The sequence below is a fragment of the Dermacentor variabilis genome, chromosome 11, assembly GCF_050947875.1.
Source record: "Dermacentor variabilis isolate Ectoservices chromosome 11, ASM5094787v1, whole genome shotgun sequence".
NCBI classification, from domain to species: domain Eukaryota; kingdom Metazoa; phylum Arthropoda; class Arachnida; order Ixodida; family Ixodidae; genus Dermacentor; species Dermacentor variabilis.
Window position 1 is genome coordinate 25,720,214 of NC_134578.1, and position 27,318 is coordinate 25,747,531.

The 27,318-nt window shown below is 45.8% G+C and overlaps 1 protein-coding gene across 4 annotated transcripts; it reads right to left on the reverse strand.

Annotated features, from left to right (window-relative positions):
- Positions 1-141: 141 nt before the first annotated feature.
- On the reverse strand, positions 142-27,318 carry LOC142564556 (dermonecrotic toxin SpeSicTox-betaIB4-like). 4 transcript variants are annotated; one of them, XM_075675594.1, is made up of 8 exons: positions 27,178-27,318; positions 20,156-20,227; positions 18,798-18,833; positions 16,856-17,138; positions 15,922-16,053; positions 7,090-7,212; positions 5,567-5,798; positions 142-1,171 (listed from the first exon to the last, which is right to left on the reverse strand). In XM_075675594.1, exons 2-8 carry the CDS (start codon positions 20,213-20,215, stop codon positions 964-966), a joined length of 1,074 nt encoding a protein of 357 aa, XP_075531709.1. In that variant the 5' UTR covers positions 20,216-20,227; positions 27,178-27,318; the 3' UTR covers positions 142-963. The 4 variants fall into 4 exon arrangements, with proteins under 4 accessions (XP_075531709.1, XP_075531710.1, XP_075531712.1 ...); XM_075675595.1 differs by lacking the exon at positions 27,178-27,318 and adding an exon at positions 27,006-27,169; XM_075675597.1 differs by lacking the exon at positions 27,178-27,318 and adding an exon at positions 26,785-26,902.

Consider the following 27,318-nt stretch of genomic DNA (forward strand, 5'->3'; position numbering starts at 1 on the left):
ACAAGATGGCAGCCCCCAGGCTGCCAGCTTCGATCCGAGTTCGGCATTGTTGTTTGCTGTTTTACCGACGTACTGTCGTCATTACGGAGATCAGTCATAGTTTCTGACGCTGCCATGGCTTAACAAAAAATGCCACCGCTTCAGCGAAAGTGCTTTAATTTTGACATACCAGATGGCGCCACAGCATTTGGCGCCGGCCATCCGTTTTCCACGCGGAACGCTGTACTAAAGCTCTAATCGACAACATGTGTATTGTGTGGCCGTAACCATAGAGTTTCTTGCAATAATTACTAGAGGAAACTCATGCGCTAGTGTCTACGGGAGCTGCAGTAAGAACGCTTGTACCAGCATGGGAATTGTGGGAAGCACATAGATTTGCCTAAACTTTGTCTTTTTGGCTTCAAACGGCTTTATGACTTTGTAAACTCGTCATTTTCAACAATATACTGCGTAATAAATAATTAAATAAACATCATTAAAATTGTCTGACGCCAGGATTTGAACACATGAACTCTAGAACAGAAGCCTGATAATAAAACCATTAAGCCACGGACGCATGAACGACAAGCGAGTGCAGCGCCCATATGAATTTGTCGCGGGCATGCCAGTGCCTGGAGAGGATTGGCGCGTTTCGATTTGGCCACCTGCACGAACTCAATCGTTGCAATTAATACCAATTGTGCGTGTTGGCGGCGTCTTCTGCACACCGAAGAGTACAGATTGCGCTGAAATTTGCGACAACAAGATTTATACAGCGCAGTATACAAAGCCACCAGAACGTCTGAATCCACAAGCACGAAGATCAGACAAATCCATGTACTTCCCATCATTCCCGTGGTGGTACAGCGACTGCAGAGTTCCCTCTAGTAATTACTGCAAGAAACTCTACGGCCGTGGCAGCTTTGCGTGCGCGGGCCACCATGTTCAAGAAGTGGCAATCCCAGCGCTTCACGAATCAGACGATTATTCGCCAGCTCCGGTTTCCTCTCCGCCGATGACGTTTGTATCCATGTCCTCCTCGTCTTCGATAGCTTCGCTCGGGCTCCGCCGGACTCGTTCCCAGGGGCTGTCATTCACGCTGGCCACCCTGAGGCGATGTTGAAAGAAAATGCTCGTCACGACGCCGAGCACATTGTGAGGCTGGTTGGTGATGATGCCGTCGACACCAAGCCTGCGAAAAAAATAAATAAATAATAATTACGCAGCTGCCACACTGAGACAGAATCATAAGTCACGCGAATCATTTGGAAATACCCGGCTGTCGAGAATTGTCTTGATTTCTGTGAAGCGTCACTGTACTCACGGACAACGTTTCCTGGCTGCGAAACGAAAGCTACGGGGGCGGAACTTCTGTACGTGTATTCGTGCACAAATTAGTTCAGGCGAGTTTGGCATCGGTCTCGCTTCCGATTTGTTTGTTCTGACATTCCACAGGTCGTTTACTTAGTGAAGGCAGACATGGTTAATGCGTCCTGAATTTCATAAGCTAATCCATATTTCTGGAAATCCCATAGGTATCGCGAGTTCTGAACTCCGAGCAACGAATCCTGCGCTGTAGCCACGGACCGGCCGTACGATCGCCTACAGCACATGAAGACCTGGGAGGACTATGAGACACTGCTGCGCACCGGACACGTGCAGATTATGGCTATGGACCGGCTGCCAGCGTTATGGACCGAAGGAGCATAAACGCTTCAGTCAAATGGGACCGTGCCGGGGCCCGAGAAGCCTGCGTGCTCCAAACTCCTCGGTCTCAATAATAAAGTTTTGATGATGATGATGATCTCAGCGACGGTGACGACGGCGCAGCATGAGGGGGCGTGCATATTTCGATTAAAACTTTCGAAAATAGGAATACGCGCTTACCGCTGCACTGTTCTCGCTCAAATATTGCAGAAAGATCCAGTTTTGGACTCTACGTCATCAGATGTAACACTTGAGACAGTGATTTGCTTGGTTTTTGAGAAACAAAAAGAAAAGTAGCTTTCGTTTATGGGGATGCAGGGTCCTGTCGAGACGGAGCTGGATGGATGGATTCGAACGGGGCGGTGCGTTGCGCCCCTAAGCTGCCTAATGCCCTGCCTATCTTTACAAAAAGAAAACGCTAACAATGCCCAACATCAAACTTTCTGAACTACAATTGGGAACATTGCTTTTCATGCCTCCGTTGTCTGTGGTCTCGCTACTCTTCTGCCACCAAACCTTCAATCGCCTCTGTTGCGGACGTGTTTACTCTACCCCTGCTATCCCTGAACTCAAGGGCTTCAAGGAGGCCGGAGGAGCCTAAACTGAAAGCTGGGTAGACATCTTCACATTCTACTAAAGCATGTTCCATCATTTTCCTAGCTTTACCGCAGAAAACACATGCTTCTTCTTCCTTAGTGTACCTCGCTTTACAACTAAGCACTCTAAGGTATCTGCATCTCGCTTTGAGAAGTAAGGGGCTTCCCTCCGAGTTACCCCCAATTGCTTCTTTCCTTATTTTGCTTTTCCCGCTTAGGTTATTACGCTTACTCATAGCGAGTTTCTGTTCTACTGCCGTCGACCGCGCTAGCATAAACATGGGTCGTCGCATCGCGGCAGCTGCAGAATGTAGACGCTAAAGCAGGGTGGCCGCGTATTGCCCGTTGTACTCTAGAATACGCGGCAACCTTCCCTTAACAGCTGCTTTCTGCAGCTGCAGGAAAGCGGGGGACATAAATTTATACTACCTTCTTTCGGGCGGTAGCTTGAATCCCCATAAACGAAGGCAACTTTGCATTTATTTCGCAAGAATACGGGCAACCAACTGTGCCGAGTGCTGCATGGAAAGATGTAGGCTCCAAAAATGCAATATTTCTGCGAAATTTGAGCAAGAACAGTGCAGCAGAAAGTGCGAAAATCGAAAAAATTTTCTGTAAGTCAGCTCTCCCACTTGTTTGTACACGCCGATGGTTTTGAATTACGGATGAGTTCGCCTGGCTTGTGCGCACGCGTTACAAACACAAGTTTTGTGCACTTTCACTGGCAATGTTTTTGGTAATCAGTCTCTCAGGCGGTCTGAAAATTAAGCGGGGTTGCTAGGGATGAACAGCCGCCACGCAGAAAATGCAGGCGCCATTTTATTTTTGCCTTTGAGGAATGCGTAAAACGTGCAACGGTCTCGCCTCTGCGAAAACTCGGAAGGACAAACTAAAATAATATGTATACATTAAAATATCATTGAGCTGACTGGTGAACGTCACGCATTGTTTGAAGTTACGAGCTGCGAGAAAACGCGGAAACATTGCGTCCCTCCATTTACCAGGCGAGAAACCGTGAACGAAATTGTGGGACTATACCTTCAGCAGCGGTGCCACACACGTACTTTGGTTCCGTGCCTTTCGCTTCATAGCCCAAAAAAATTGTCCGCAATTAGACGCACCAACATTTTTGCGCGAGGCGAGCAAATGCGTGTGCGACGCGAGCATTCGTGCCTGATGACAGCACGCTAGGCGACGACGGTGATATGCGTCCTAATCCGGCGAAGAAAGGTTGCAACCTGAACCCGCTGGACGAATCCCAAAGGCTTCAGGTTAAATCCGTCAAAGGCTAGCTGCCGCGAGATCATGGCGCTGTTCCACTGGACGCATCTGGTTCAAATCCCCCCCAATCGCGCACGTAAACTCTTTTTTTGTTTAAATTGAAGATGACCGAAACGAGGCGAGACAGGAATCCACCTGCGTATATAAAGGTGCCTGTCCCATGGTGGTTCGCATTAAGAAAGCCGCAGTTTCGCTAATAATTGACATTGGCTAGCAAGTTACTAGAACATTACACGATTTAGGGCTCGCGGTTGTACGGGAAGCATCAGCTGCAGTATGGTCGAATGCCTCTACAACGATACCGCCTGTGCAACGAAGAATTCCGTATGCCTCACAGCCGGATTCTCATCTTTCGCATGCAGTGTGAATGCATCTACAGGGAATATCTCTATACAACGAATGTACCTGTACAACGAAAGCTTCCTCGACGACAGCTTGCAGAATAGCGCCGCCACTGCATTCCCCGCAGCCACCGAGTGAACGGCGTTGCACAACATATGGAGCGCTACACACTACAAGTGGTCTTGCATGCCGCTGAAATCGATGTTATGAGGCCGGCTGCAGCCACACTTTACAAGTGCAAAAAAAAAAAAAATTAGCGACTTATCTCACAATGCCTCTCTTGAATTCTTGTTAAACAACACCTTTCTCTTTTGAGTGTGCCTTACTGCGATCCACTGCGAGCGGTGCGGTGTGTTATCTCTATACGATGTGATGACCTGCATGGCGAAGGATGACTTGAGTACCCGAGCGCTTCGTTATAAACGCGCTTGTTTGTAGCTCTTCACAGGCGGTGGAAAGAAGTACGAGAGCCTTCCGCAACTTAAAAAAAATAGTGCCTGCAACACTGTGGAGCAGCGTCGCCCAAACTCTCGCCGCAATATATTTGCAGCGTTATCATCTGTACCCGGACCCCCCCTCACCGATTCCATATACAGTGGAGTGAGAACTGCGAGTTTCATTTAAGTGGGATAATGTTTATTGCGATAGCAATTGTATGGACACTCCAGGCGCATTTCCACCGTCTCTGTGATGTTTAACATATCCAATATGTTCCAAGTGCGATAACCACGTGGCCGTGCTCCGCATGCTGTACGTGCGAGTGACAGCGTGCGAGGGTGAGCCGAGGATGGTGGCTTGACCTCAAGCGCGCAAGGGAGGAAGGCGGGGAGGAAACACGCTGTCTTCAACCGCGCCCATGGCACCGCGGGGCGGCGAGGAGGGGGGGGGGCGTTCTACTCCGGCGGCGGCTGTGTATGGCGTGGCTGAACACGGCCGCGCGGCCGTTATCTTGAAAGGGATCTGCAATGACAAGAGCCTAGATTCGCGAGTGGCTCACAGCTTCGTGTGCGTTGTGTTCTCGCCGCTTTGTTCGCGTTGAAGCGAGAGGCAGCACGAAGGCCTATTCGCTCGCTGCTGCTGCCGCTCTTCCTCACGCCAACCTTTTGACAGCGAGTGTCCGCGCTCACCGAGTGAGATGTGTTTATGTTTGCCTGTGCGCGCGTGACACCATGCTTGTTAATTTAGTTAATAAGTCAATGCTTACGAGCTTGTACAGCAGATAAAGCTACTATCGCTACTTCGTATACGTGTCTACTGATTCGCTATCGCAATCGATACTTCGCCGTGCGGGATAAACTGCGACTTCTGTCTTTTTTTTGTTATAATGAACGCACTTCGTGCAGAATTAGTGACCCAGAAACTTTGTGTTAAATGTTTTTAGACTTACACCGATTTCACCAGTTTCTTCAAAAAGAATGACGGCTTTAATGTAAATTCTGCTTCTAACAATTTGTAGAACTCGATTTCCACTTAATATGCGATGCATTTTATTCAAATTCATGTAGTGGTTCTGTAACGCGAATATCCCTGTGTTCCTCATAAACTTCAGCAGGGAGTTAATAATAATTCAGTAGTTCGTCTCGTTCCATTTGACAAAAAACTGCCCGATAATAATCCGAAGCGCGAAAACCATATACGGTGCGGCAATCGCCGTGGCTGACCTGAGGCTCTTTTCTATGTAATAGGGCAGGTCGATGGTCCAGTGGTACACCTTGTCGACGTAGCCATCCTCGCTGTCGCGCAACTTGACCGCTGCTTTAAGCCTGTCCACAGGCATGAGGAAGCGCAGGCAGTTGGACAGACCGTCGCCCTGCCACCTGTGACCTTTGATGCCCAGCTTATCGTACATGCGCGCAATGCTTTTCAGCGGGTCGTTCATGCCCACGTCGAAACCTGCGTGACCAAGGCAAATAGGTTACATGGGGGGGCTCCTCGCCTACGTTTGGGCGTAGCAAAGGCACAGGCGTGGTGTGTAGATAGCAGGGTGACGGTGGTGTGTCTGCAGAGTATTCGGGCCAATTTACATCGTGAGAAAATCCGGAAATTCAAAACTAAATTCGGCACACCCTTCTTCTCGTAGGAGCCACGATCCCCAGCCTGCGAGATGACGTCCCACGTGCGGCCCTTCTACATCACACGTGCGGTACACTTACAGCATAGCAAGCCACCAAGAGAGCGAAAAAACTCGGGGTTTTTCAAAAAACGCCGTGAGCTAAGTTTTCTCTTCAAGTGGTTCGCGAAGGAAGAAAAATGAAAGAAAGAACAAAAAAGAACAAAAACAAAGATAGAAAAGTGGTGGCAAATGACGTAAACGTGACGTTGCAACCTCGGCTCTGATATGTGGGAGAACCGGCGGAGAGTGTTGCTCGCAAGGGCTGATCGAGGCAACGCCATAGCTTCGGGACATTTAATTTGCTAATATGTCACCTACTACGCACCGAACCTCTGTTAAAAATTATTGTGGCAGAACGCTGCCTGGACTGCACTTTATCCGGTTAACACCCAAACGTTCCGACGGGGGCCTATTAGGGGCCCTACAAAGCGAACAGCTCTTAACGCCACGTGACCCGTTAATGTTTTTTTTTTTTGAGGGGGGGGGGAGTTGCGGTTAGGACGTGAGGAAGCTCACAATGTAGCTGCCAACATTTCCAATGTCGTCGAATAAATAAAATTGAACTCGCAATCTGAGAATGCACAGAACATCAGCCGTACAGTAAAACCACATATAAGTGAAAATTTCAGTAGCTCCTTAGCTGCTATAACGTTGTATACTGGGACAGAGGTGTACTGCTCTCGTGCAGGTGTGATTCTTGTCACGATGTATTGTCTGGAAAGAGATACACGATGCATTTTAGAAGGGAAAAACGCGAAAGGAAACGAGCAAGCACTTTGTACATATTTCAAGGCTTTCTTTCTCTAGGTTTCTTTACTGGAAGCGTAGTATGAACGTATCTGCTTGCATCGTCACTGATCGAGTGTGAGCGTAAGTTCAATCACGTTCTTTCGTCAAAGACGGTCTTTAGCCCTAGACTACACTTAGTGGGGCGGCATAGCTACTTTAAATCCAATAAATATTGTGATTGACTGTTAGACGCTGTGCACATAACGTTAAACTTGTCTTTTCAATTATGTAGAAACCCCTAAACACGTTATGCAGCCTTCAGATGAAGCGATAAAGTCATACCAATGTTGCGTAGAGCATCAGCATGTCCCTTTTTCTTCAAGAATGCCAGCGCTCCTCTGGTGACGTCACGGTCCTTGACGTAGCCGATGGATAGCAGCACATTCATTCGGTCCTTCGGATGCACTGCAGAAGTTCGCGCAACAATATATACAGCGTCTCGTGCGGCAAGTCGCGAGGCAATTTTGCGTGCATTTGCAAGCTTCTTTCACGCGCGTAAAAACACTTTTGTGTAGCACGTATTCAGCAACAAAAAGCTGTATCGGGAGTTTTTCATGTCGCTCTGCAATTTTCTCATTGACAATTTTGATCTACATATAATATTTGAGAAGTTGATTGAAAAATTAGGGCCGATTATCGAATTAGGCGGAATGAAGAAAGGAATAATTTGAGTATCTCCAAGCGAGGGTAAACAACATTACCTTCATTCTGTCCAGCTACGTGGCATTTACATATTTTAAAACTCCGGCTAAAGTTAGCTGAGACACCTTGCTTAAGGAAACACTCCAGAGATGTATGCGGTTAAGGTCATACTCTGAAACAAGCGATATGTAGTCGTAAATCCAGTCGAAAGGAGAATGACATTAAATTAACAGAAATCGTTAAGCCCACAAACGGTCAGTATGTATAATGCTTCTGGGGCAACCGGTATGAATGCAGTCTCGATCCTTAGAGTTTTCTTTATTAGTACTGTTGCTTTGGATATCATGTGATATCGCCATTTTTGTTCGCGCTGTTGCCTTGAGGTTTTCTATATAACCTCACTATGTTTTGACTGTTAGGTTCTAATGTTGTTTTGTATGCATGAACCGATAGTCCATTCGTTGTTCTACATAGCCTATGCGCACGAATGTAGAAAATTATGTTGCGACCAACACATTATTGTATTTTCATTATCCTTTCTTTTTCTGCCGTTTGGCCAATGACAGTTCTTTCCCTGGATTATCACTCGGCGCAAGACACGCTACATCTCTTCCAAGTTTCTTAATTCTTGTCGGGGATTATACAGCGAGTCTTCTCTAATAAGACTGTGCATACGACGCGGTCAGCCTTGTAATGTTTTCGGGCGTACACGCTGGCAACAGCTATTACTCTGCAATGTCCAGTGGGGCGTTATAAGTGGCGGATGGATTTTGATTTGGAATGGGAATGTACTCGTTTATCTGAGTGCATGTTAAAATAACGAAAAAACTCTAGTACTCGGGTTTTACGTGTGAAAACCACGATTCGATGATGGGGCAGACTCTACGGTGGGCCTGATTAATTCTGACCACTTGGGGGTTCTTTAATCTGCACTTAGGTAGACAGCACCTAAGTGTGCGAACGTTGGCGCATTTCGCCCCCATGAAGATGCGGCCGTCGCTGTCAGGATCGAACCCACAACCTCAAGCTCAGCCGCGCTCCGTCACAGACCCTATGCTACAGCGGCGTGTCAATGTGGGTAGCTAAATGCGGTTTGATCGAGTTCAGTGACTGCGCTTGCTCTAAGTCCTAATCACGTACAAAGAATAGCGGACACGCGTTGGACGCAAATACTTAGTCGTAATTTAAAATGGCTCGGGTTTGAGTAGGAGGACGCATTAGCACTGGCGGTTGACATAACTCGCAACCAACCTAAGATCACGATAGGGGACCAGGGAACAACACGCATTGATCGACTTTTCACGCTGGCAAGCCCCGGCCTGCCTCTTGCTTGAGCAACAAAGATTTCAATATCGGTGCTGCTGGCACTTGCTTTCACATTGAAGGAGCTCGGTTCTCCGTGATTGCGGGCGTTGTAAGAGACAGGACAGCACGAAAGACGTCTAGTTTACTTCACGTTAGGCAGCAGTTTTCTACACTTGCTTATCGACAGGCCACAGGCGAGTATACATCTTCTGTTGCGCGAGCTTGTCTCTCGCTGCTTCTGACATAGGCGCGTTCTTGGCCGTTCGTCAGGTGCACTGTTCACGAGCTTGTCGCAAGAGCATTGGTGTTTGCAGCGGCGGCGTGAATTGTGCTTTCGCCGTCCTTGGCGCAACTGTGAGAGCAGAGATCCTCACGGCGACGGCGACGGGAGACATGAGCCTGGAGTGTCCATATAATTGTTATCGCAGTAATAAAGCGGCAGGGACACGCCCGTCAGCTCACACCGCCATCGCCACGTAATATAATCGCCAGCGTATTCCGACACCCTGCTCCTGCGCTGCCGATTTGTTCAGCAACTATATGACTCCAGTTGCTTAGCCTAAAAAAAAGAAACAAAATGCACAGTGAACAACCGACACGAAACGGTTTCCTTTTCGAACAAAGCAACCATTTGCGACCATCGCGTTGCAGCTGACTCGGTCGGGCCCCCTTCACGAGTTGCTCATGTGAATGTGCCCCGTTGGTAATGGCGAGTGAGTCGTACGTACAAATGTTACACTGCTCACTCACAGCTGGCTTCGGCCGTGGCTGCCTAACAGTGTTTATTGACGGAACTGCGTGCTTGCGATCGCATAAGCGTAATCTAAGCACATGGAATAAAGTTTTGTTTTAAACCCGTGAAGCACAAATTTTTATGTTGTTACGAAAAAAAATTGGTACAATCCTGTGCTTAGGCCAGATGTGCCTGAATAAACTTCAATATTTAAATGAAACCCACAGCAGCGATTTTATCAGCCAATTTTGTCGCCAGACATATATAGAGAGTTTTGAGCTAAGTCGCACTAAGCTATAAAAGATTACACGCAGAATCGCATGCGCAAGCCCTTGCTACGAATAAGCTGCTGTTTAGTTCTCGTAAAGTGGTGTCCTTGGCATAACAGCGAGAAAACACCGAGAAAGAACCGTGAAACGGAAAAGCGCGGTTGCGAGACCGAAGTGTTAACTCAGACTGAGCATGAGACGACGAAGAAGCGGCGAGTTGCAGCACTAAGATTCGCTCATGTTATGTGATGGTGCGCTCGGACGATGGCGCTGCTTCGCGGACGACGAGCACTGGCCGATGCGTGCTGTAGAGCGTGACGTAATCGAACAGCGTCACGTTTGTTAGACCTCGTGCGTGGACGTGGTCGATGAGGCTGCCTCCTCTCGATGCGAACCGTTATGAACCGTGATGAACCCTACTACGGCGGCGGCTACACATGGCGCGACCGCGCGGGCCTTATCCTGAAAGTGATCTTCTGCGATGGGGCAGTGTGCGCCGAGTGCTGATAGCTTCGTGTGTGCTGTGTTCTCGCCGCTTAGTTCGCGCTGAAGCGAGAGGCAGCACGAAGGTCAATTGGACCTTCGTGCTGCCTCTCCTGCTATGGACGGACGGACGGGTTTCCTCGTTGGGTAGGCATATAAATGCTCACGCATTTAAGGATCCTCGTGTGAGTTAGGAAAATGTGCATGGTCACGTAGTACGTTTTCATATCTCGCGCGCCTTCTCTGGAGCTTGCAAAAATCATAAGCACGGCTACCTTCACAGTAAAAAAAAAGAAAAAGAAATTCTTCGCATATTTCTGACTAGGCTCTACAACTTCTACATTAAGTATTTTGTGGGGATATCAGTACTTTGAAAGTAGGTTAATTATTAATTGGTACATTATTGCCTAAGCTCATAGTGAAAAGTACTTTGAGTTGCTCAAGAGGAAAGCGATCAATACTAAGTTGGCTACATTCTCGAAACTCGCATGCGGATTTTTTCAAGTTTGACACGACTTAGCTGGGGCACCCTGTATGATACAGCATGCCTTTAAGGGTACATTTTTCGAGAATGCAGAAAGATATTTGAACTGCAGAAACCTTACAAAATATAAGCAACATTGAAAATGCTTGAGAAATTGCATTAAAAATGGAGTAATTTTGTTGCAGCTCCAGCTAGTACAAGTTCGCTTAAAATTTAATGACATCATACGCGGTTGAATACATTGATTGATAATCTTATTCCATATCAAGGCCGAATCAGTTATAGACCTCGGTGTTTTGTAAATTTTCGCTTTGCATAGTCCTTAAGAGCTTGACACAAGCCGAAAGGAAATCCTCTTTCTGCGAGATTTAAAACCACGAAAGGGGCTGACAGATGGAATCGCACACTGTGGTATAGAGGTTATGAACAAGGATAAGGTACCTCAGAAAGACTGTCCAACATTTTGATAGGAGGAGCTATCCTTGTCAAAAGCGGCCTCGTCATCCTTGGCATGTTAGTTCAAAAGGTTTAGTACAGTGACGTCACGTGCGCTTGTTTTCGGTGGCGGCTGGTTGTAAAGGGAGAGACTTCAACGAGAATGAGCGCTGTCGCCTGAGGTCTGTGAGCGTGATTCCCAAGATGAGGGGACAAGAGCGGGAGAGTGGGAAGGCGGGGAGAAAACAAAAGAAAGAAAAGGAGAGAGAGAAAAAAGAGAAGACACCAGGAAGGTAATAAAAAAGAACAAGAAAAGAAGGGCACGGGAGGGTGTTGGGGAAGCGAGAGGTCAGGGAGCATTCAGGGGTGTCGTTGGCGGCATGTTTTTGCGGCTTTAGAAGAGCCGGTCAGGCGGTCAGTGCGCGAGTAAAAAGAGCCAAAAAGGCATCAGTTGAAAGAATGGCTTTAATAGCGTAGCAGCAACGCGTCGAGTAATTTTGAAGAAGTTAAGAAGGCGAGATGGAGTCTCGGGTGCAATGCATGGGGTAACTGGAAGGTAGCGGCATGGTCTTTCAAGGAACGTTAGCCCCAGTAGCTCAACGTAGGTGTCGATACGGCGGTATACAGAAATGGCGACACCCTGTGTGGGTGAGGCGCCGAAAAAGGTATCCTGGCGTCTGGGACTTTGGAATGTGTTGGTGAGGGTGTTTCAAAAAATATATAATAAAAACCAGACAAAGAAAGGGGGGAACCGAAACCGGAATGACAAATAGGAGCAGAAGCGGGCGGAGGCAGGTGTACTTGGGAAAAAGGGGTCGTACAGTTGATATAAACGTAAAAACATCAAAGAGTATATTAGATTGAGTAGTAGGCAGGAAAACCATTTTCGAAATGGAGGAATAGGTGAGGTTAAGAATTAAGGTTAGCTGGTGGCCTAATGTGTTTTGTGCCTTGGTTGATGATATGAGAATTTCAGATTTTGGTTACCGCTTTTAAAGTTTCTAAGTTGCCATGCGCCAAATTAATTCCCGTCGTGTGTAGGCAATTAAACTTGTGTATGAGGTATGATTCCGTATATTTCCTTTCGCGAGGTGAACGGAAATTTGTTTGTAGTATATAGAGCGTTGCTTTGTCGAATATATGACCATGTTCATTGAAGTGGCGTTCATGACAAATCGTTTGGCCGCCATTGTGGTCCTTCTAGCGTTTCTCGGCGGGAAGTCCAGGGGCGCAACAGTACCGTCAATGTTGCAACTATATAATGCACTGTTCTGGGCTTCCTGCGGTACCCAGCTTACCTGTACTAGGAAATACTTGCACTACGATTATCCGCAAACTCCAGAACGTGCAAGCCCAAGCACTCAGGACTTGTCTCGGTCTTCCCAAAACTACGTCATCGATTGTGACAGTGGCCATAGCCAGAGACGCTCCTTTGACAGTCTAGATTGACACAGATGTCCTGAGAGCACACATCTGACACCTGACTCGGATTTTCTCCCACCATCTTGCTTGCTTGCCAGCAAAAAGGCCACTTTCAACTTTTTCCAAAACTATTGTAAGACATCAGTCCTACTTGCCATCAGAATTTACGCCCGCTACACGATTGTCAGATCCATTGTGGCGTCTGCACCGGCCGCAAGTGCAACTAACAATTCCAGGAATCAAATAGAAAGCTGGAGCGACATTGCAAGCTTTGAAACAAGCAACTTTGGAACACATTCACAACGTGCACAGATTCTGGCAACATGTATACACAGATGGTTCAGTAAAACTCAACAGATCTGCTGCTGCAGTCAACATCCCGGCAAAATCTGAGGAAATCAAATTAAGAACTTCATGTGTGACCACGTGGACGGGTGCAGAACTCGCGACGCTCCGCGCTGCACTTGATTTCATTAAGCCTAAGCCACCGCAACAATGGACAGTCTTTAGCGACTCCAAGGCAGCCCTTCAGTGCATACGAAGCCCAATGCGCCACGGAGCCAATGAATAACTGGCCTCAGAAATTCGGCACATATATAATCAAAGCCATGACAAGGGACACTATAATCTTTCAGTGGCTTCCAGGACATTGTAACATCAGCGGGAATGACCACGCAGACGAAGCAGTCCGATTTGCACATGAAAGCGGTCGACGAGTCTTTATTCCTCTTTCGCGAACAGACGCTGCGGCTGAGGTGCGATTGATGTCCCGTGAGCGTACTTTGCCCTTGTGGGGCTCAAATGTTTTCACCATGTGTCGGCTGCGTTCGTTGACTCCGGACATACGGATGCACCTCCCGCCTGGGCTACCACGACGTCAACAGACTATGCTTTACCGTCTGTGGCTAGGCGTTGCCTTTACGAACTCATATGCTTTCCTCATTGGAATGGCCAACAGCCCCACGTGCGACACATGCAACATCGACGAGACGCTCACACATATTTTCTGTGTCTGCCCGCAATATAGTGCTCAGAGACAAGTGATGTGCAGAGTGCTGGACCAGTTGGACAATCGTCCACTATCAGAACTAAAAGCTTTAAGCCAATGCTCCGAAAGAACATCCGCGTTGAAGGCCTTACTCGCGTTATTAAGGTTCCTGCGGGCTACGGGGCTTCACGACAGATTCTAAGAATGCCGCCCCCTACCGCTCTGTAGCGTACGCGCTTTGTTCGTGCTTGTCTCTCTTTCTTTCTATCTCCCCCTTCCACTCTGTTTCTCTTTTCATCCCCCTTAACCCTTCCCCCTGAGCAGTGTAGCCAACCGGAACTACCTCTGGTTAACCTCCCTGCCTTTCTCTGCATTAATTTTTTCCTCTCTCTCTGGCTACTGCTTTAGGTAAACTGTGTTTTGTATCCGCACGGTGACCATTGAGTCTTGTATAAATTTGTTATCCAGTCTCACTTATGCATTGTATGCTACAAGCGTCATTTTGCTTCTGTTGCTTTTAGAGCTTGGAACACTGCAGGCCCGACAATGTCTTTATCATGAACCCTACCAGCCGTGGTAGCTTAGCGGCAGTGGCGTTGCGCTGCTAAGCATGAGGTCGCGGGATCGAATCCCGGCCGCGGCGGCCGCATTTCGATGGGGGGAGAAATGCAGCCCGTTTACCTTGCATTGGGTGCACGATAAAGAACCCCAGCTGGTAAAAATTGATCCGGAGCCGCCCCCCCCCCCCGTACCGCGTGCCTCATAATCAGATAGTGGTTTTGGCAGGCAAAACACAAGATTTTTTTATGAACACCGCTATCATTGTAATCTTCTGAACTATCTATCACAAAATAGTGCTCATAGCATTACAAATACCATATTTTGCTAAAGAATTTGTTATTGCGTGACGCAATAAATATCTGCTCTGCCATCTAAAAGAACCAATAATTGCATCCTATATGCCACCATGATACAGCAATTATTGCTTCTCTCACAAAACCATACGACGTCCTTTCTCAATCAAAACATCCCCAGTAAGCTGATCAAAAACAAACAACCACCCTGGTAATCTTGTGGACTGATTACAAGTGCATAAATTATCAAAATAATTTGTTTTGCTGCAGTCGCTACACAATCTATTGCCAAACATGTAACTATGTACAATTTGCTTTCTTTCTGATTACATTACGCTACAATAAGTTGTTTTATGCGTATAATATACAATACACTGGGCGTTTAGGGGTTAATGCGAAACCTCTATTAACCCACTTCCCGTATTTTCTTCCTCGTCGTCCTGACCACGGGTAGCATCGGTCGAACGCTCCACACCGCTTCCGCAAAGCCTGCTGGGAGCAGGTGCTTGAAAGTGACGTCAGGCGTTCCCTCACCCTAACGCCTTTCATACATAGGAGGCGCTATGTCTATTTCGGCAGCGCGTCGAGTGTGCAAGAGCTACCTTGTACTCGGTGAGTTTATGTTTCGCTCTTTATACTCCAAGTGGCGCGACAGGCATTCCCACAATCACTGCTTCCACGTCGCGCCAGCGAAACCATTTGTGCCAAAGTGCTTGCGATTCGTAGGAAGCGTTCTCTCCTGTAATAAGTCGATGATGCGTCCATACTCTCTTTAAGACACAGGCACAACGCTGAGGAGGCCTGAGATTCTTTTCTGCAGTGTCTGCGTTCACACCCAGAAATTGTTTCATGTTTTTTTGACCGTAGCCATTGTGCAAAACTATTCATTTTATGGCTCAGTATTGAATGAAAGAAACATTTTGATCGCCCGTAGCGAGTTCCAACAGCGGAGGTGAACTGCAGACAGACCAATGCGTTGAAAAATTTCACCGCCTGGGTTTTGAGGAGAATTCTTCGTACCTTCGCATCTTTTCAAAATGAAAGACATGACCTCTGCACAGCTGTCAACCAGTTAGATAGAAAACCGTTCACCTTGAACAAGATCTTGGCACCATGGCCTCACATATCGCAGCTACAGAAGGCCACAAAAGCGCTGCTGCGATATTTGAAAGCTGGCGGATTGAGTCAGCGTCTGTGATCCGGACTGAGCGACTGAACGATATTCCCAGTGGACTTTCTCTTCTTCTTTTAATCTTTCCGTCTCTTATCCCTTTCCCCAGTGTAGGGTAGCCAACCGGGTTCAGTCCTGGTTAACCTCCCTACCTGTCATTTATCATTTGCTCTCTCTCTTCGCATTAACGCAGATTTCAAGAATGCATGGGGTCTGCGTATTTTTGTTGTTGTTGTTGTTGTTTCCCGTTCGGTAATAGCTGGTGCTGAGTTTGTGCACAACCTAAAGCATGACAGTATTAAATGCGACATGAAGAAGCGTGACTCACCGTCTTTCCAGAGATGGTTGACAAGGTTCAGGGCAAGCGTAACACCGGCCACGGCCTTAGCTTTTTTCGGAATTTTCGTCGTCTTCAAGTCGAGAAAGAGGAGGCTCATTCGACCCCTGTATATGGAATGGGCTGCAGTAAGAAGCGTGAGAGTTGGTAAATTTCAAGGCTCCCAGCATTTCCGCTGCGGTGTTCCACAAAAGCAAATGGGTCGCACTCAACATGTACGAGGCACCGCAAACTGTGTGTAGACAAAAGGTTCAATAATGAAAGTTTGTTAACAGCTTTCCTTAACATAGAACTGTAACTTGTCGAACAAATTATGACCACGTCGTCGGGCAACCTACCTGCACAGTCGCTGTAAGCTTAATAAGGTTTTTCAGAATGTATTTAACACCAACACACACACGCACGCACGCACGCACGCACGCACACACACACACACACACACACACACACACACACACACACACACACACACACACACACACATACACACACACACACACACACACACACACACACACACACACACACACACACACACACACACACACACACACACACACGCGCGCGCACACACACACACACACACGCGCACGCACGCACGCACACACACACACACCACACACACACACAAACACACGCACACACGCACATACGCACACACACACACACATGTCAAAACATTATGCTTAAACTGCACATTTACACTGCAAACTTCAGTTAGAACGAAGCTACCTTCAAGTTTATCGAAAAGTCATGAGAAGAAACAACCAAGCACAGGCAGCTATTTTAGTAATTTAAGCTGGAGCACCCATTATTCCCTCTAAAAAAATGAAAATGGGGCTTGAATAAAAGTTTCCATCTTTAACGTTTAGTATTATTTGGGCGAGGCGTTCTCGCCGGGTAGTCAAATTCAGTGCGCACTCACGCAAGGAAGTGCGGTTACGGACGTGGTCCAGGAATTCTCCAATTGGCTCCCGCTTGAAGCAGCCCCGGAAGCAGTCGCATGGGAGGCCGTGGTACGTCCCAAGCACGGTACCATTGTCGGCGAACTCTATGTCAACCTCGAGGGCGTTGGAACCCTTACGCAGGAACTTGTCGACCTCTTCTTTCGAGTTTACCATATGGCCGATGATGTAGAAGGGTCGCTTGATGCGAGTCTGACCTTCCAGTGCCGGCGACATGGGCCCGGTGAATCTGGGAGGCGGCAGCTGCAGTGGTGAAATTATAGCAAGAAAATGCTTTGGCTTACATGGTAAGGTCCTTAACATTTACAGAATGCTATATTACTGCCGCTGTGGACGGCAGATGGTGATCTCCAATGACATTCCTCTTAAAAAAACGAGGCGGTGACAAATGGTCGCCTCGCCTGCTTGAGCTTATCAGGTGTTTGCTATACAGAGTGTCCCAGCTAAATTTAGCCAGAGGTTAAAGATATGCAAATGCATAGTAGCTGGACAGAACAAAGGTAATGGCGTTTGCCGTCTCTTCGACATACTGAGACAATATTTTTTCGTTCCGCCTAATAGTTAGTCTTAGTTTTTTATTCAACTTCTCAACTATTACAATGTTATGCAAAATGTCAACGAGAAAATAGTAGAGCGACATGAAAAACTCCTGATACACCTTTCTGTTGCTCAATACGTGCTACATAAAAGCGTTTTTTCCGAGCGTGAAAGATGCCTCCAAATGCACGCAAAATTGCCGCACGACTCGTCGCTCGAGGCACATTGCGTGTATTCGCAGGCTTTTTTCACGCTCGGAAAAACACTTTTATGTAGCGCGTATTGAGGAATAGAAAGCTGTATGACGATTTTTTCGTGTCGCTCTACACTTTTCTCATTGACACCTTTCATGTAATTATAATGTTTGAGAATTTGATTAATTATGTGAGACCAATGATCTAATTAGGCGAAATGAAGAAAGATAGTTCTGGTATCTACAAGCAAAGGCAAACAACGTTACCTTTGTTCTGTCCAGCTACGTGCTATTTGCATGTTTTTAAACTCTGGCTAAAGTTAGCTAGGACACCCTGTATATATATTACAGTCTAGCCTTCTGCCTATCTCTGCTTGATATTCTTTTCTTTGCGTTACAACCTTTATCTCTGCGATTTAAAGCCACCTCTGCCTGCAACAACCCCGGCTTCATCTCTACTCTTCATTTTTTTCCAACCAATCTTCGAAATTTACGCTTGCCTATTTCTAACACGGACCAATTAAAGCTGCCATCACCTTTGAACCACACCTGGTCTAGAAGCTGCACTTTTCATACGGTAGCGCCTAGGTGAATATCTTGACAATCCATCACAGCGTACTGAGTCAAGTCTGGTCTTTGTTCGCAGCAGACGCATGCCTCAACCCTGTGGCGAATAGTTGACCCTGTATGTCTTCGTCCTCAAGCAGCAACTTTGGGCCTTTCATGAATGCCTTTCGGCAAGGCATTTACATCTATGTTAATGTAAGAAGTTTTTCTTGCTGAATTCAACCTTGCCGTCTTCGTAAATCTCCTTGGACCTCTTTCTTTTGATCATTTTCAGCCAGAGACGTAGCAACGCTGGTGACAACATCTTGCGATGCTTTGTGCAATTGCAATGTGTCTGAAACGTTCTTGTGCTGGGCGAATGTTCTTGTCGAAGTAAAATCCTAAAAGTATTAGCGTGTCAACGGTTACGTCGCTACCGAAACTTTGCGTCACCACGTAAGTACAACATGGTAAGCCATTGCAGTCTCAGTTTTGTGTGCTCTGTGTTTTAACTATGCGTCACACTATGTCACTACCAGCACTTTTACCATACACCTCTACGTCAACATAGCATTCCGCAAACGGTAAGTTTGAGGATACTACGGTCCGGTCCAAAGAGGCCTTACCTTGTGGTCGAATCCAATTTCATTGTTCAAATTCATCTGAAATGCCAGAAATACTGCCGTTAAGCAACGGCTGAATCAATTTCAATGAAATTTTCTGCACTTCACAAGAAAGATCAATTATACCGACTGAAAGAGAGATGACTGGTTTAAGGCATGCCAGTTTTCTGCGGAAATAGGCAGAGTTCTGCAAGCTTCAAGAAAATTACAGTACAAAGGTTATGAATCACAGACCTTGCACTAAACAAGATATGTCATTTTTGTAAGGCGTATCTGATAGAGCACATCAAATGGACAATTTCTTTTTGTATGAGTTCGAAGCTTACATGAAACTGCTAGAAGATTTACAATGATGTTGCAAGAGTTTTTCTCACAAGCTAGCTGTATATTTTGCAGCGATATGTAATACACCAATTTCGTTTGCTTCAGATGTTTGAATTGGCCAAATTGATGGTATATTGACAATGCTTCCTGTCCCTGACTTACAGAATGGTAAAGTTGCTTCTGCTTTCCTATATTTCACGACTTTCATAAACTTTGATAACAGAATTGATTGCTCAAATAAGAAACTACTCATATGTTCATAGATTCTTCTTATTAGAATAGATTATTGTTACATTAGCTGGCAATAAGCTCAAAAGACCTGAAACTCCACTATCCCCCCCCTCCCCCCCAAAAAAGTTGGTAGGGCGGATTATAGGCAAACATGTATGCATCAAAAATGTTCCGCTTGCTTTCAAGTCACATTTGAGCTATAATAAGTAGACCAATCGCATTTTCCCTTTAAAAGTGACCAATAGTGCGGAGGACAGCTATTAGCTAAAGGTCAAAAATCCCTCGGTGTAGTACGCCGGTTCAATCGGTACACGGTAGTGTACCGAATGAGCCGAGGTACTGTTAACGCTTCGTCTGTTACAAGCGCTTCGTCTGTCACTAGTACTTCGTCTGTCACAACAAAACTGTGATAGCACCGTTTCAAGCTTATTCGGACAAAACGTGAGTGGCTGTGTCTTGTGACGTCGTAGTGACGGGTGCAGGCAGGCAGGCAAAGCGAGCGACGAAAGCAGGTGAAAGAAACAGTTTATTGGGCGAACCTCTGCCACAGAAATAATCTGCCATGCGGTACTGCGACAGTGGTGATACGGGCAGCGTAGTCGGCGATCGTCTGCCCTATTGATCCAAGCAGAAAGCGATAACAATGATAGCTCTGTGAAAGTGATTGCCGGAACAAGAACGGAACTAACACGGGGCCATAAGAAGAATATTTCCTGGCTCTTGCATTGTGATAAAGTTGGCCGTATTTGACGGTATTTGCATTTTGTGAGTGTTTGTGCAAGTAGTTTGATGTCGCATTCACTTACCTGTGCTGAAAAGCAGTTCGCAAAAAGAAGACAAGCTATGAGGAAGTCATCGACTGTCATTGTGCTTCAGACCTGCGAGAAAAAAAAGCTTGTATAGCCACTTTTTCATACCTCAGCGTTTACAATGCGATTGGCAGCCTTGAGAGCAGCTTTCTTAGAGCCGCTCATTTGTTTTTGCATCTTTATCGTAATTTGTCTATATCTGTTGTGTGTTCATTTTGCAGTGCTGAGCCGGTTGCGCTTGGTGCGTCGGAGACGACAACGAAGAAATATCACAGTGTAGAAGACAAAAGGCATTGTCCAGACTATGGGATTAATGACGGTGTTTTTTCTCACTTTCTCTTGGGGACTGTGCGATAGGTTTTAGCCACTGAGACCTGTTTGACGCTCTGTAGGAGTTCACTTACGCCACAAAACCTCTTACTGTGATAGCTTCTACATTCCTTACTATGCCTGTGAAGATCTTTCTAAGTTATTTCTAGTATCAATTGTTTCACACATCGTTTACTCCGCACCTCCACCGAATGTTACGAAGAGGAAGCCCGATGCACAAATGTATGCTCAACTATTTACATGGGGAAAACTTAGTGGTAATCGCGCAGGCTGGTACCAAGGTCACAGCTCAAGGAGGCAGTCTACTACTTCCTCCTCCTCTCCCGCTTGCGTGCGCGGTCCTGTCCAAATGCGTAGTAACATATTCATTGTCTTTCTTTTAGGTGTAAGCAGCCATTTTATGGTCTGACTTCTCAATTACAGGCACTATTCTTACGTTTCCAGCTTCAGCTTTTCTAGTTCCTCGTTAGTTCCAGCCGTAATCTGTGCAGACAGCCACTGACTCAATGGACATCACTGTCATAAAATGGCCGGCGATACTTCTCTAAAGATGGTAGGTCTAAATAAGTTACCTCAGAAACGCAACTTTTTTTGCGGAGCCGCAAACGCGATCACGTGGGTGGCATTCTCCTTTGACAAAAGTCACTACCGGGCTTTCAACCATTGCCGAGGTGAGCCAGCGAAGGACCTTGCTAGCGATTGATGTCGAAATGGCTGACCTCCTCAAAATAGTGATCGAAAGAGCTCCAATGAGTCAAGAAGCTCTTCTGCGGAAGCGAGTCAACAAAGTGAACCTGCAACCACAGTTGCTTCTGAACTTCAGCCTGTATTCACACACACACAAAAAAAAAGCTCTTATGCGAAAATTTGTAGTATGAGCAAACACACGCCAATGTTTATGCTGGGCATATTGCTAGGGAAGGCGACAGACCAATGGAACACAGCACTAACGTACTGAAAGCTTTGCGTATTTGGCCCTTGGTTTTGAAGCATTCGCGCTGAGGCACCCCTATGCTGGAAATTTTGTTTGAGTTGAGCACCATATTGAGTTTCCATTTCAGTTACAGTTTATTATTCTTTAAATGCAATGAATGAGTAAAAGACAATATACAGCATATTATATGTATTATACAGAAACAAACGCTGGCATTATACAGATTGTATCATATTAGTCGAAAAGGCGCCTCATGGTAACGCAGTGTTGAGGTATGCACGAAGTGAAGACATATGTTATATATAACATGAATCACCACGTCATTCGGCCTATTAATTGGTCACAAAGGTTTGGCATTTCCGAGCAAAACAAAAGCATTTCGAGGTGCTTTTCCAAAAAATGAGGGTCGCCAGAGAATGGCTTTCAAATTTAGGCGCTAACACAGCACGCTCAATTACAACGTGGAGGATCGTTTACGGAAAAACGACTCTATGGGCTTTGAAAGAACAATTCGGCTCACGGATTGAGGAACCTGACGTCAGCAAGGAATGTTGTTTATCAACTCCCCACGCAGAACCAGGACAGGAAAAAAACACAGAAGCGTTCTTCCATTGTTGGGCAACAGGGCTTTCTGCGGGACAAGTTGACAGTCGGTGCTCGCCAACGCACCTGTAGATATGCTAAGGACATCGCTCAAGTTTCTTGCCTGCCACACTTTCGGTAACATTCGTGGGCATGTCGACTGATACACAATAGAAGCTACAAGTTATGAAATACCGACGGAGCAGAGCCCGTTATGCAGAAGCATTTTCGCCCTTGAAGTGGGAGTAGATTTCGAGCTTTGAGAGCTTCACCACTGATGCAAAGCATTATTGAATGCGTGAAGTCGTACTTTGCGCATCAAGACCAACAAACTAATTGAAAAGATTGTACATACGAAAGAACATTTTACCTCCGTTAACATTTATTTTAGAAAATTAGGGAATAAAGCAATGGATCATCAGGCTGCCGTGAGACGAATGAATGTAGTACTGACAAAGTAAAGGTTTTGATAAAGACAAGTGCGTGAAAAGAATACGGGAAAAGACAGACAGACAGTATTGACTGCTTCCCCCCTCCCACCACACGCACTCGCACTATTCAAAACCTTTACTATGGCATAGCAAGATGCCCGAATCGCTACGAAGGTGATGATTGACAAATTGCAATGAAGTTTAAACATAAAATCAAGGCGTCAAGTAACCTGAGAAAAGTAGTGCGTACTTTGCCTATATATGTACAACAAATGTGGATCCTAATTGTCTTTAGCACACGGGAGGGGATTTTTTTTGTTAGATTGAGTGCCCTAGAAAAAATCTTCATCGACATCGCAGTTTTTTATGAACTTGGTGCACATCGGTCTTAGCTGTGACACCCTGCGTGCGCTCTTTGTCTTTACATTGGGTGTTTACCCATAATAAAAAAATTCGGCCGATTCCACGCTTATGAAGAAATTGGTCGAAACTTTCCTGTTTGTTTGTGGAAATTGAAAATTATATGTCATAAAAGTTTAATGCTAATGTTGGAAAGAGTTGTGCAAGAACACGCAAATGGAATGTAGCTTTACACAAGTGTTATTCTAACTTGCAAAAAAATTAATTTTCATTAAAGCGTAACGCGCGGGCGGTCACACAATGGAAACGTAATGGCCCAAATATTTCTATGCACTCGCGACATCCACTAAATTCACAATAAATGCGAACATTTGTGGGGGCGAAATGCGAGAACACCCGTGTATTTAGATTTAGGTGCGCGTTAAAGAACCACAGGTGGTCCGAATTTCCGGCGTCCCTCACTACGGCGTGCTTCATAATCAGATCGTGCTTTTGGCACGTAAAACTCAATATTTTTTTTAATGCACACGTTCTCTATACCTCACGCTACATGCAGGCTGCTATCCGATATTTGTTGTTTTGTTGTTCCTCTTCATTAGCAGATAGCCACCATCGAGGATGGGCAAATAATTGGAGGGTTTGCTCAGTACGCTCCCCATTCCACACTCGGCCATTTATTTTGTCGACTTCTTTTCGCTTTTGTGTTGCTAACGTGTTGTTGCCCATAAATTATGTGGCTCCTACAAATTTACGGAAGATTGGCCAAGAAATCTTAATTTTTTTGTTACCAACTTCTTGTTCTGCTAAGTACCCCAAGTTGTCCCTTCAGACACATACTTAGTGGCACTTACTGAGTGGTCCAAGTGGTCTACTCGAAAAGACGGCAGCTACCGGCACTCGCTAAGTTGAGCGAAGAGGCAAAGATAACTTCGCTTTAATACTTGAAATGTCATTGTGATTCTGCATTCCATGATTGTGAACACATCTTCCTCATTGAAAATTAGCTCAGTAAGACCGTGTTACTCTTAGCAGGTTTACACTGAACACCTTGAATAAAGCTAGCACCCCTGTCGAACATTGGATCCCTTAGTTCGACTACTACTGATCCCTTCTGAACTTTTTATATTCTTTTGAACTTCTGTTTTTACTGAACATTTTGCGTAATAAGTGGGCAAAGTTACACGCCTAGAGCCTTAGGTTGCTGAGCACAACATCGCTGGTACGTTACCAAGCATTTCGAAAGGACCGGAATGCAGGAAGGCTCGTCTACCATGCTTTGGGTCCACGTAAAGAAACAACAGCTGTACAAATTAATTCGAACCGACCAGCGCACTGCAGCGGCCCGAAGCAAGTGCGTGTCTTCGGGACGTTAAACACTAGAATTTAATTTGAATTTAACTTTAAACCGTGATGACACTACTTATGAAAACACACCTCATGTTCCAACGCTTGCCTTTCTTCGATTAACCTTTAATTAGTTTGCACTCAAGCAAGGGCGTGACGCCCAAGTATTCTCACATGATGATAATAATAATAATAATAATAATAATAATAATAATAATAATAATAATAATAATAATAATAATAATAATAATAATAATAATAATAATAATAATAATAATAATAATAATAATAATAATAATCCTGTTTTATGTCCACTGCAGGACGAAGGCCTCTCCCTGCAATATCCAATTACCCCTGTCCTACACCAATGGATTCCAACTAGCGCCCACGAATTTCCGAACTTCATCGCTCCACCTAACCTTTGCCGTCCTCGACTGCGTTTCCCTTCTCTTGGAACCCATTCTGTACCCCTAATGGTCCAACGGTTATCCAACCGGCGCATTACATAAGCTGCCCAGCTCCATTTTTTTTTTGCGGTTGATAGACACTTTGTATAAAGAGCCGCCAGTTTTCCGAGCATTATGTCTCCTCCATAGTTTACTAAGTCGACTGCTTTTCCATTTTCTCCTGTAGCTCTTCCTCGTTTCATGTCTTGCAAGGCCCTTCTGACCTCATCGCTAGTTATAGGAGGAGTTTCTGTATCCTGTTCGTTACTGTTTCTAATTGAGGTATCCTGACTCCCCTGGGTACTCTACAAGTCAGTATAGAATTCGTCAGGTGCTTTTACTATACCTTCGAAATTGCTAATGATATTACCCTGCTTATTTTTCTGTGCATACATCTTGGCTTGTCCTATGTCAAGTTTTTTCTCACTGATTTCAGGCTGCATCCATTTTTTACCGCTTCTTCTGTCTTTCTCGCGCTATAATTTCGAATATCACTTATTTTCGCCTTGATCAGTTTTGACAATTCAATTCTTATCTATTGAGTTCGCCACTCTCATTCTTTGTCGTTTCTTTATTAGGTCCTTTGTTACTTGGGAGAGCCTGCCTACTGTATGTCTTGGAGCTTGCCTGCCACTTCAATGGCTGCCTTTGAAGCAAATCTAGTTACGGTTTCATTCATTGCCTCTGTCATCTTCGTCTCTCGGTTCTGACGCTGCATATTTGTTTGCAAGCACCAGCCTGAATTTGTCTGCTTTTACCATTACTGCTTCTAGGTTGACCTGCTTCTGCTTGACCAATTTTTCTCTTTCTCTCTTCAAATTGAAGTGAATCCTAGACCTCAGTGCACTTTACCCTACCTATAACTTCTACATCCTGCACTATGCTGGGATCAGCAGAAAGCATGAAATCAATTTGATTTCTTGTTTCACCATTAGGGCTCTTCCAGGTCTGCTTTCTCTTTCTACGCTTCCTGAAAAAGATGTTCATTATTCGAAGCTTATTCCTCTCTGCGAATTCTACCAGCATCTTTCCTCTAGTGGTCCTAGAGTCAACGCCGTAGTTGCCAATTGCTTGTCCACCAGAATGATCTTTCCCCACTTTTGCATTGAAGTCGCCCATTACTACAGTATACTGAGTTTGCACTTTTCTCATCGCTAATTCAACATCTTCATCAAACTGATCTACTTCATCATCATCGTGACTGTATGTTGAGCGTAGGCTTGTACTATCTTTAATATATACCTTTTATTAAGTTTGATTACGACAACAGCTACCCTCTCATTAATGCTGTAGAATTCGTCAATATTGCCCGCTATCTACTTATAAATTGGGAATCCTGCCCCATATTGCTTCTTTCATGGGAAACCTCTGTAGCAGAAGACATGCCCGTTATTCAGCAATGTAGAATTCTCACCAGTTCTTCTAATCTCACTAAGCTCGATGATGTAAAAAACAATGTCTGATAGTTCCTCAAAGAGACCTGCTCAGCTAGCGTCATTCGACAGAATTCTGCAATTAAAGGTTGACAGGGTCAGTTTCCATTGGCGGAGCACCCTCTGCTGCGTTGCAGGTCAGACCGCCGCATTGGTCAGGTGCTCCGCTGCTGCTGGGGACCGAGGGCTGTGGGTGAATTGTTGGGATCATTTAAGAGGTGTTGGCCGAATACTGCACCAGGGAGGCCAATTCCTGTTCTAGTGAGGAAGTGTCTTTGTAGAAGCTTAGCGAGCCTTCCTAATTTGGTTGTACCTGGATTAGCATAGCCCCACTCGCTCTCTGCGTCTTTTGCCGGTGTCAGGTGCCACTTCAAGCCCGCAGACGTTGTGCACTGGAGAAGGTGAATTTCAAGCTCACCATCGTCAAAAAAGAAAAAGAAACAGCTCTTATGCTGGGATGTGAACTTCCGACTATGGCAACCGAGCGCTCGACATAGCTCAGGAAGATAATCCCGTAGGCGGCGAGGTTACCTTATCGCAGACAAGTACAGCCCAGAGGGCCCTACGTGCCTAAAAAATTCCTTGATTTGTCCGCGATAGATGCCATGTAGAATGATTTCTAAATGGTTCCGACGTCGTAGTCCCGAAATTTCACGTACGCAGTCGGACGTGAACCCGGCTAGGTATAAGGCGCCTCGGCCGCCTTTGACAGCGCTTAGAACGTGGAAGGCTAAGATAATGGTGGAAAACTGATCGCTTCTCTCACCGGAAAGGTGTCTAGACACGGGGCACCTCCACCTTGCGCTCCTTTGAAGGCCGAGCCGAGGAGAATGGATAAGCTGCTAAGTCGTATGCACACGCGCGCACATAAACGAAAACTTTCGCTCACGGGCGAATCAGAAAACTGCGACACCGGATTTTTTCTACGGCACGGAGCTCATAAGGCACTACTCTCATTTAAGAATGATAATAACAATATGTGCTTACTTAATGAGCACCTGGAGCTGTCATATCCATGCAATGCACGCGCCGTTGTCAGCTAGAGACCCTCATCGTTATCAGTTATTTTGTTGTCAGCAAAACGAAAAGAAGACCAAGTTTGGGTGCAGTGTTAAACGTTGACCTAAGTGGTGAAGGATACTGCGCACGTGTTTCTTACCTGCAACAAGATTCAGTCTTTGTCCTGAAACGGACCCCCGCGCAAGTGCAGCTGTGCAGTCAGAGAATTGAGTGCATGCATCTGTGGAAAGTTTTTCTTTACTTGTTTTTACCTTGGTCCTGAGTTTCTTGCCGACTGCGC

Excerpts from the sequence above, each read along its gene's own strand:
- LOC142564556 (XM_075675594.1), bottom strand. The coding sequence starts at position 20,215 with ATGACAGTCGATGACTTCCTCATAGCTTGTCTTCTTTTTGCGAACTGC. Across the intron at positions 16,054-16,855 it reads CCGTAACCGCACTTCCTTGC|CCCATTCCATATACAGGGGT; the intron begins GTGAGTGCGCAC and ends TTCTTACTGCAG. Across the intron at positions 1,172-5,566 it reads TACATAGAAAAGAGCCTCAG|GCTTGGTGTCGACGGCATCA; the intron begins GTCAGCCACGGC and ends TTTTTTTCGCAG.